General features: G+C 36.8%; 1 protein-coding gene across 2 annotated transcripts in view; it reads right to left on the bottom strand.

The window, feature by feature from the left end:
- The window catches only part of NCOR1 (nuclear receptor corepressor 1), a 150409-nt gene that overhangs the window by 103027 nt on the left and 35713 nt on the right, over positions 1 to 11669 (bottom strand). Inside the window, exons 4-5 of one of the 2 annotated variants that reach the window (XM_007462662.1) lie at positions 11121 to 11313; positions 6027 to 6209 (exon numbers count right to left, since the gene is read on the bottom strand). In XM_007462662.1, the coding sequence (XP_007462724.1) occupies positions 6027 to 6209; positions 11121 to 11313 (376 nt within the window). The remainder of the gene's footprint in view (positions 1 to 6026; positions 6210 to 11120; positions 11314 to 11669) is intronic. The other variant, XM_007462663.1, reaches the window with a different exon arrangement.

Below are 11669 nucleotides of genomic sequence, written 5' to 3'. Positions count from 1 at the left end.
GTTGCACTGCAGGGTTTTTTTTTTTTTTTTTTAATTTTTTTTGATGTGGGCCATTTTTAAAGTCTTTATTGAATTTTGTTACAATATTGCTTCTGTTTTATGTTTTAGATTTTTGGCTATGGAGGCATGTGGGATCTTAGCTCCCAGACCAGGGATCAAACCCGCACCCCCTGCACTAGAAGGCGAATTCTTAACCACTGGACTGCCAGGGAAGTCCCAATGTTGCACTGCAGTCTTAAGCAGAGCAATAAGGCAACTGAAAAGGAAAAGGTTTAAGAACTGGAAAGAAAGAAACAACTGTCTTTTTTTTTTTTTTTTTTTACTGTTGACATGACCATTACCTACATAGAAAACCCAAAAAAATCTACAAATAAGTAATTAACATTACAAGGATAATTTAGGGAGGTTGCTGGCATATATTAAAAAAAAAAAAGACTGAAGATAAACAACAAGGAGCTACTGTATAGCACAGGGAACTATATTCAATATCTTGTAATAACCTATAATGGAAAAGAATCTGAAAAAGACCATATATATATGAATCACTTTGCTGTACACCTGAAACTAATGCAACATTGTAAATCAAGTATACTTCAATATTTTTTTAAAAAAGTAATTCTAGCATGTGAAAAAAAACTGCAACAGTTAGAAGAAATATAATTTTTGAAAAAATATTATTAACAATAGCATCAAAAACATAAAGTTCCTAGAGCTGAATCTAACACAAGGCATATAAAAGAAAGTAATAAAACATGAAAGCCCTCCTAAATAGACAGATATACCATAGCCACGGACTGGAAGACTCATTAAGATAAAGATACCATCATCCCCGAATTGATTTCTGTATTATATATGATTCCAATGAAAATTACAGAAAGATATTTTGGAAAACTGAAAAATATGATTCTAAAAGTTATATGAGATGGTAAAAAAACTTTAAAAAAAGCTAAATCATGCCCATAGAAGTGGGGTTTGCCTCACTGGAAAAAAAAAAAGAATAAAGCTCTAGTAATCAGAAGGATATCAATTATATTTCTGCACCAACACCACAAAGAACACAAAGACCACAAAGCCCAGAAATCAATCCATATATAGATGCAAACCTGAATTATAATACAGTTAAAAGTGTAGAACAGTTGGAAAAGGATGAACTTTTTAATTATCGATACAGGGAAAAAGATGAATATTGACCCCTACCTTGAGGCAGACACAAAAATTCAATTTCTGGTAGATTAAGAATAATGTGATGAGGGCTTCCCTGGTGGCGCAGTGGTTAAGAAATAATAAAATTAAACAAAGTTCTTCTATCTTCATAGTACTTTGAAGGATATGTAATTACACCACATTGCCATACCAGAAATACCATTATGTTGAATTCAGTAGTCAAATATGCACAGACATATTTCAAAATAGACATAAAAATCAGTGGTTATATATATATTTTTAATTTTTTTTGATGTGGGCCATTTTTAAAGTCTTTATTGAATTTTGTTACAATATTGCTTCTGTTTTATGTTTTAGATTTTTGGCTATGGAGGCATGTGGGATCTTAGCTCCCAGACCAGGGATCAAACCCGCACCCCCTGCACTAGAAGGCGAATTCTTAACCACTGGACTGCCAGGGAAGTCCCAATGTTGCACTGCAGTCTTAAGCAGAGCAATAAGGCAACTGAAAAGGAAAAGGTTTAAGAACTGGAAAGAAAGAAACAACTGTCTTTTTTTTTTTTTTTTTTTACTGTTGACATGACCATTACCTACATAGAAAACCCAAAAAAATCTACAAATAAGTAATTAACATTACAAGGATAATTTAGGGAGGTTGCTGGCATATATTAAAAAAAAAAAAGACTGAAGATAAACAACAAGGAGCTACTGTATAGCACAGGGAACTATATTCAATATCTTGTAATAACCTATAATGGAAAAGAATCTGAAAAAGACCATATATATATGAATCACTTTGCTGTACACCTGAAACTAATGCAACATTGTAAATCAAGTATACTTCAATATTTTTTTAAAAAAGTAATTCTAGCATGTGAAAAAAAACTGCAACAGTTAGAAGAAATATAATTTTTGAAAAAATATTATTAACAATAGCATCAAAAACATAAAGTTCCTAGAGCTGAATCTAACACAAGGCATATAAAAGAAAGTAATAAAACATGAAAGCCCTCCTAAATAGACAGATATACCATAGCCACGGACTGGAAGACTCATTAAGATAAAGATACCATCATCCCCGAATTGATTTCTGTATTATATATGATTCCAATGAAAATTACAGAAAGATATTTTGGAAAACTGAAAAATATGATTCTAAAAGTTATATGAGATGGTAAAAAAACTTTAAAAAAAGCTAAATCATGCCCATAGAAGTGGGGTTTGCCTCACTGGAAAAAAAAAAAGAATAAAGCTCTAGTAATCAGAAGGATATCAATTATATTTCTGCACCAACACCACAAAGAACACAAAGACCACAAAGCCCAGAAATCAATCCATATATAGATGCAAACCTGAATTATAATACAGTTAAAAGTGTAGAACAGTTGGAAAAGGATGAACTTTTTAATTATCGATACAGGGAAAAAGATGAATATTGACCCCTACCTTGAGGCAGACACAAAAATTCAATTTCTGGTAGATTAAGAATAATGTGATGAGGGCTTCCCTGGTGGCGCAGTGGTTAAGAATCCGCCTGCCAATGCAGGGGACACAGGTTCGAGCCCTGGTCCAGGAAGATCCCACATGCCGTGGAACAACTAAGCCCATGCACCACAACTACTGAGCCTGCGCTGTAGAGCCCGCGAGCCACAACTACTGAGCCCATGCACCACAACTACTGAAGCCCACGTGCCTAGAGCCCATGCTGCGCAACAAGAGAAGCCACTGCAACGAGAAGCCCGCACACCGAAAACGAAGAGTAGCCCCCGCTCACCACAACTAGTGAAAGCCGGCGCACAGCAACAAAGACCCAACACAGCCAAAAATAAATAAATAAAAATAAATTTAAAAAAAAAGAATAATTTGATGAGAAAACTATAAAACTTTTAGAAAGACAATGTAAGTAAACTCTTTTAATGGTCCCAGGGTAGTCTCATATAAAATCTACAGAAATTCTGTTCACCAAAAATACTGACCTAAATGTAAGAGCTAAAACTACAAAACTCCGAGAAGAAAACATAGGTATAAATCTTTGTGACCTCGGATTATGCAACTTGGATTAAGGTTCTTAGATATGACACCAAAAGTGCAAGTGATGAAAGAAAAAATAAACTGGACTTCATCACAATTAAAAACTTTCCGCCCCGCTATGACTCTGTCCTGCTCAGCTGTCCTCTGAAAGGAAGTCACTTATCTCCGTCCACCTTCTCTCCCACCTAAGTGTATGCCCCCTGGGGCCCCAGAACTATCTTTTAGTTGTCAACTGAAGACCAACAAAGATTATCACTTCAAAGTGGAGAATGATGAAAATGAGTGGTTATCTTTAGGAAGGGTCCGTTTCGGGGCTGGTGCAAAGGATGAAGTGCACACTCTTGAAGCAGACGCAGCCTAAGCAAAGCAGCCCTGGCAAGGCTGATAACGTCTGTACAGCCAATGGCTTCCCTGGGGGGCTCTGAAACAATACTAGCTGTGGTCTAAAAGTAGCTCAGGGCTTGTACTTATTAGTGGACAGCACTTAGAAGATGCAGAGTAAGAAGATGAAGAGGAGGAGGGTGTGAAACCCCTAAGCATATCTGGAAGCGGCAGCAAGGCTCCACAGAAAACAAGCAAAACTTGCTGATGAAGGTGAAGAGAAGCTGAAGAAAAAGCTCCAGCAAAGAAATCTGTATGATACTCCAGCCAAAGAGGCATAAAAATCAAACCATAATGGAAAAGACTCAAAACCATCAAATACCAAGAGCAAAAAAGTCAAGAATCCTTCCAAGAAACAGAGGGGGGAAAAAAAGAAAAAGAAAAAAAACCCTCCTGAAACACCAAAAGGACCTAGTTCGGTATAAGACGTTAAAGTAAAAATGCAGGCAAGTCTAGGAAAAAGCACAGTGAACAGTCCTGGTAAATTAAGACGGAGAGAGGAGAAGGAGAGGCGAATGCAGAGGAGAGCTCAATTAGCCATCCAGACGAAGTCTTCTATTTTCATCTCAATCCCAGCTCCCGACTTTCCAGCCACCCACACCCCTCTCCAGGCTAGAAGCAATCTCACTCTTGATTTCCTACAGCACTTTCGTTTGACTGCTGTGATTCAGTGAATCTTATACTTTGCCATCTATTATTTATTCATTTGATTTACCTCTTTGACGATGTTTTATTCACTTTTGTATCTCCCTAGATGCTCAATAAATATTTGAATGAATCAAATAGAGGAAATAACGGTTTTGTACATCAACGAATACTATCAGGAAAGTAAAAAGACAACCCACAGAATGAGAGAAAATATTTGCAAATCATACATCTGAGTATGCAGAATATATAAAGAACTCTTACAACTCAACAATAAAAAGACAACCCAGCTAAAAAAGAACTGGGCAAAGGATATGAATGAACATTTCTCTAAAGAAAATATGCAAATGGCCAACAAGCACATAAAGAGATGTTCATCACTGGTTACTAAGAAAATGAAAATCAAAACCACAATGAGATACCACTTCACATTTACTAGGATAGCTATTTGTTAAAAAACCAACGACAAATGTTGACAAGGAAGTAGAGAAGGTGAAACCCTCCCTCATACACTGCTGGTGGGAATTTAAAATGACACAGCCACTTTGGAAAACAGTTTGGCAGTTCCTCAAAACTTTAAACAGAGATTTGTCATGTGACCCTGCCAATTCTACTTCTAGTGTATATCCAAGAGAACCAAAAAAACATGTCCACACAAAAACTAGTGAGTCCTAGCAGCACTATTCATAACATCCCAAAGTGAACACAACCTAAATGCCATCAACTAATGAATGGATAAACAAAACATAGTATATCCATGCGATGGGAATTTTGTGCTGATACAAGATACAGCATGGATGACTCTTGAAAACATGCTAAATAAAAGGAGTCAAAATGTCACATATTATGATTCTGTATTTATCTGAAAAGTCCAGAATAGGCAAATCCATATATAGAGAGAAGAGGTTTATACTTGCCAGGGCTGGGGGGAGAGGGAAATAGAGTAGCTGCTAAAAGATATGTGGTTCCTTTCTGAAGTGATAAAAATGTTCTGGAAATATATAATGATGACAGTTGCACAATTTTATGAATACATAAAAGCCACTGAACTGTACACTTTAAAAGTGTACACTAAAGTGTACACTTTAACTGTACACTTTCTTAATCTCAAAAAAACCCTCCCCCCCCACCCCCCCAAAAACTGAAATGACGAGTCACAAATTAGGAGACACGTGCTATACACATACCTGACAAGAGGCTTCAGGAAACACTAAACATAAGAAAATGACAAAGTAACCATCCACATAAGGCACACAACCCATAAACAAATGAAAACAAGCTCTGTCTCATTCCTCGTCAGAGAAATGCAAATTAAAACTATTTCACATCCACGTGAAGGCAAGAACATGCACAAACTGGAACGTGAACACACTGCCAGTGGGAGTATAAATGGTGCTGCCATCTCAGCAGATGTGGTCTCATCTAGCACATGCGAACACGTGCACATGCTCAGGCCACGGAACGCCATTCCTGGGCACACGCCCTAGAAAATCTGTTTACACGTGACCCAAAAACATAGCACCATGTGTAGAATAGCAAGAAACTAGAAAGAGCACCTCCAGTAAGAGCCAACACAGAACAGACAAATAAGTTTTGCTGTCTGGAATCATAAAACCAGACAATACCACAAGGAAATGAATGGATGGAACTAAGGAAACTAACAGCAAACATGAGCAAGTCACAGAACATACAGGGCATGATCTCCTTTGCGTCAAGTTAAAACTACGGAAAGCTCAACATGCTCTTGTTCAGGGAGACGAACATACATTCTGAGAGTGTATTAAGCAGTCAAATCAAACACTTACTTGTTTCTTTTTCAGTTTAAGGATCTGCTGTTCTACTTTTGCAATTTCTCGGTCTACACGATCCATGCTCTGTATTAACTCTTCCTTTGAGAGCTTTGAAGGTGAAGCATTTGGATCATCTCCACACGGCTGCCCAGAGACTGGAGAGGAAGGAGCTTCATGTTTGACTGCAAATGCTGGATCCTTTAAGGAAGAAAGTCAAGAACAAATGACTTCTCATCAACAGCCAATGTCAGCCTCAAGATCCTCTTAACTGAACAAAGTGAACTTTAAAGCTTAGCAGAGCAATGTGTGCTCTCTGTAGATGGCAGCCCTACGGTAGCAATTTTCTCCCTCCCTCCCTTTCTCTCTCACACACTCACAAACCCACACCACTGATGTTTATAGTTTAGACATATCATTCACAATTTTGAAGATCCTAAAAGCCATCCAGTATGAGGTGGCTAAGTGGCTAACCAGCCTTTAGTACAATGATACTGAGACTTCTAATTTGTGCAGAAATAATAACGCAATCACGGCAAAGGAAGATACCAATTCCTCAGCCATTTCCTTGTAATGGCACTCCAAAAGGTCTGAACATGCATACCCTGTGTGCCCACCCAACGTAACAGCTATGATATGGCTGTTCCTATCAAAAAGTTTTCAGACTTTCCAAGGGCCAACAGTGAGGTACAGAAGTCCGAGAAATGATCTAGAACTTTTGTTGCTACGATCACCCAGGCCTACCTTCATAAAGGGCAACTAAGCCTGCCCACCCTATAGCGCACATAACATCTCTTCAGCCAAATATATCATCCCACTCCAGCTCCAAACCAGCAGGGGACTACAGCAGATTGTAGGCCCCTCCACCCAAAACCTATCACCCCGTCAACACACACACGCACGCGTGCACACACACACATACAGCCTACCAATCTCCAGTCTAAAGTAAAGATATAAGCAACACTGTAAAGCAGATAAATTTTAGGTTAAGGTACTAGTTTTCTTTAGGGTATAAGAAGCCTAGAATGAGCATAGTTCCTAGGACTATAGAGCACTCAATGTATTAAATAAGATTAATTAACTGTGAGAAATCAGTAGTTCTAACCAAGAATGCACTTAATTATACCTGGATAGTTGTTCCAAAACACCTTGGAACAGAGATTTCAACTTAAAACATAACATGTATATTCCTGAAAAGTCTGATATTCTGTAACAGTATAGTTAAATATAAGACTTCTGGGGAAAATAGGATTATGGTTATTACTTAAACTTTGTAAGCAGAGCATTAGCAAAAACAACAGCGATCCTAATAGAAGTAATAATATTGTTAAAACTCCAATATCATTTGCATTTAGACTACAGTCAATTCTTTGGTAGCCATAAACCCTATAGTTTATGCTTCCTTTGTTAATCCTTGAGGTCATTTGCTTCCAGTAGAACACAGTACGTTTCATCAAAATAAAAATCAGATTCGGGGTATAAAGATTTTTATCAACCTTTAAAAACAAAAAAGTACAGGAGAAAACGTCTTCGCAGTTTCTTTTCAACATTCCAATCTTCATTGGTTAGCTTAACATTGAAAAGCAGAGCAGTTCTTGAATTAACTAAGCCAGCTACTACCTGCACTAAATGAAAACTAAATGCAGACTTTTCAAATCTTTTTAAGGTCTTCGTCTATCTCAAAGGCTATTTCTTAATTACGAGACAGCGTGATCCTGAGAGCCTGAAAACATTCATGTGCAGGGAACCATCATTCATGAATCTTTAGGACTTCCATGTTATATTCATATCATTCTCTTACGTATGCATATGAGCTAACTTGTGTTACATAACATGTTTAACAGCAAAACAGATTATATTTCGATTCAGCAGATTTTGAAAACGCTCCTCAGGTGATCTGATCCGTGCCCTAAGAACTACTATTACAAATCAGTATTTTCCACTGACTTCTTCTCTAGTTAAATATTTAACAAAAAACAAATTCCTTGAGTGCCTACTATATGGCAGGCACTAGGTAGAGTGGTGAACAAAACAGGCATGATGCTCGTCTTCAAGGAGTTTATAATTTTGTATTGGAACATTCTGATAGTAATTTGAGGGAAAAAGTTAAGACTCCTACCTCACATCTTATATCACAATGAAAGCCAAATAATAGCAAACATTTATATGAGACTTATTAGCAAATCACAAGAAGCCTCAAACAAACAAAAAAAAGGCATTCACATTATCCTGAGCTCAGGAAAGCCAAGAGCAAAAGACATTAAAAAAAAAAAAAGATTGATGAATCAAAATAAAAAAACAATTTTCTCTTCATCAAAATTGAAATAAAAAATTTAAAACGCAAATGGAAAAAATCATTTGCAAAACGTGAACTCCAACAACTCAATATAAAATAAAAAACACACCAACAGAAAAATGGGCAATAGATATGAAAAGGCAATTCATAAAAAAGGAAAAAAAAGGAAAAAATGTTAAATTTTACTAACAAGCAAATAAATGCAAGTTAAAAATTTATCAAACAATGACTTTTTAAAAAACAGTACATATGTGGTATCAGTGAGGGCACACAGACCTGGGAGCCCCTATACCATGTGCTGCCAGGGACCAAAGCTGGCTCTCCTCCTTCGCAGGGCAATCTGGATACACCCATGAAAACCTTAAACTATGCCAACTCTGGCCTCTAACTACTTACACTAACAGGAATTTACCTTAGCTAAATAAATAAGACTGCATACCAAAAAAATCAACCTAGGGACTTCCCTGGTGGTCCAGAGATTAGGACTGTGCACTTTCACTGCCCAGGGTGAGGGATCAATCCCTGGTCAGGGAACTAAGATCCCGCAAGCTGCACAGCGCAGCCATAAAAAAATCAAACACAAAAATCAACCTATTGGGCTTCCCTAGTGGCGCAGTGGTAGAGAGTCCACCTGCCGATGCAGGGGACACGGGTTCGTGCCCCGGTCCAGGAAGATCCCACATGCCGCGGAGCGGCTGGGCCCGTGAGCCATGGCCGCTGAGCCTGCGCGTCCAGAGCCTGTGCTCTGCAATGGGAGAAGCCACAACAGTGAGAGGCCCGCGTACCGCAAAAAAGAAAAAAAGAATATCAACCTAAAGAAAATATGCCCTTGTTCTAATGAGCAAACAGGTAACCCAAATGTGTGGCAATTAAATAAATTACTTTATATCCATATATGGAATATGACTAAAAATAAAACTGTAAACTTAACAACACAAGAAGTATGTATTTAAGCAAAAATAAAGCTATATATAATATACAATGCGGGCACATTAAAATATGCACAATTAACAACAATTTCTAACTGGTGAGACTGTAACTGTTTCCTGCAAACTTATCTAATTTAATCCTATAAATAATATACCTGGGCTTAACAACATTAAAAAAAAAGAAAAAAACTAACAGATGCTAACTCTTTCAAAATCCCTACTTCTAAAAAAACCAAAGTCATGATTTACAACTTGGGGCGGGGGGAAAGAGCAGGACTAGGGGTCAGAGGTCATGGGCTCTCACTCCAACTCAGGAGGCTCGACCTAGGTCACTTAATTTTTCTTAACATCTGTCTTCTCTACTATAAAACGGAAATCAACTGTACTCTGATCCAACATAACACATTATTTAAATGGATGAAGTTTTAAGATCTCTTTCTGCCAAAAAAATCTATAGCTATAAATTACCTTTGTGGTCATTTATTCAGCCTTGGAAGAAGACCTTTATTCACTGTATTTCTTTCTTTCCTTCTTTTTTAAATGTTTCAAACATTTCTTATAAATCCATAGACTATAATACAGATACTTCACATAGTGAAGCAGGTCTCAATATTCCTAGATGCTTAGTTCATTTCTAGCTTATCACAAAGAGCTTTCCCCACCCAACTTATTATTTTGAAAATTTTCAAATTTACATAAGAGTTGAAAGACTAGTATAATGGACACTCAATATCTTCATCTAGATTCACTAGTTGTAACATTTTGCTATATTTGCTTTGTCTCCATACACATGCACACACCTACCTTTTTTTTCCCAGTTGATCTATTTGAAAATAAATTGCAAACATATTCACTACCTTTTAAATCATTTCTCACTGCATTAAAACTCAAAGAAAATGTGTATTTATTTATCTGATATCAGGGTGGACAGGGCCATTAGCCATAAAGGCAAATAAATTTTATGGGAAAAATATTTGATAACAAAAAGGCAGGGGTAAGAGATATGAACATATGATAGTAAAGGGGTTAACACTTTATTGTAAAAAGTGTTTTAAAGAATTAGTTTATTCTTTCTAAAACAAATATTTATTCATTACCTACTAAGTGCCAGATACTTCCTAATCTGAAGATTTAATGACAAGCAAAATAGACAGTTAAATATGATAAACTCAGCAAAAAAAATAAGGGCGTAATACAGGAAGATGCATTTCACAAAAGAAAGGCAAATAACAATAAACATATGAGAAAAAGAGGTCTGATCTTAGAACCTTCTCATAAATCCACAATACACATTGTTTGAAATGTCACGAGATATAGCTACATATTAAAAATATAACAGTTACCTCTAAGACAGAGAATTATAGATAACTTTTTTCCTCTGTATTTGCAAGAACATATTTTTTACATAAATTAGAAAAAGAAACTTTCTTTTCAAAAATTATAAGCACAATTAAACCTTACCTAAAACGTGTCTTCTCCTATGCAGTAAGTTAATAAACTGCAACTGAATTTAAAGGTATTATTTAAAATTTAATTTAAATTTAACAGAACTGTGGTAGTCTTGAGTCTGACCACATTTTACAGCCCAACAAGCCGATATAAAATGCTTGAGATTCAACAGCAATTTAATGTCATTCAACAGCAATTTTTCTTTACAGCAGTCCTCGGATTGTTTTCATTTACCAAAAAGTTAAAAAGTACTGACTTTAAAAGTCTGGAGTATTAAGTCTGTGGTTTTTAGTTTTGTTTAACAAAATTTTTACTTTCCCATAGCACTAACCTTTAGAGACTGGCATAACTGGACTTTCTTTTAGGCGCTGTGCCTGAGTATGGCTAAACAAACATTTCAGACCGACAACTCCACAGGGTAAGAGAACAAATATTTACCTTCTTAGCATCTGCAGAAGACCTCACCCCTTCTGGCAGCGTGTGCACTAAAGGTAAGACCGCAGCGCTGACCCGCTGGAAATGGGAATCAGAAACCTGCTCCAGACGTGGTCGCTTGGATTCCAGTGAATCATGATCCGCCGGGGAAGGGCCTGGGTGAAACTGCTCATATCCAGTTCTCCTTTCTTGAGGCCTAATACATACAAAGAAAATAATCACTTGAAAATGTTTAAGTGATGTACAACTTCCTGCTAATATCCCTGGTTGAACTTTGAAATAAAAGAAAAGTTATGCTCACTTTCAAGTGAATTCCCTCACCCCAGGAGAATATATACCTCACTATAAAGTACTATTAAACTTAAACCCTGATAGGATAAGTTTCTTCAGGGGAGGTGGGAGTAGAGGTGATAAAACAGTGAAAGTTGTAAGAGAAGATTTCAACTTGCAGAAAACTTGAAGTTGCTGAAAAATATCCATTAAAGTATTTTTAAACCTATGCCATAATAACTGAATATAATCTAGACCAGAAGAGCCACCATTTTCAACCAG

Source organism: Lipotes vexillifer, unplaced genomic scaffold (assembly GCF_000442215.2).
Source record: "Lipotes vexillifer unplaced genomic scaffold, Lipotes_vexillifer_v1.1 scaffold982, whole genome shotgun sequence".
NCBI lineage: Eukaryota > Metazoa > Chordata > Mammalia > Artiodactyla > Lipotidae > Lipotes > Lipotes vexillifer.
Note: the sequence above shows the minus strand (reverse complement) of the source record. Positions and strands in the feature narration are given on the sequence as shown.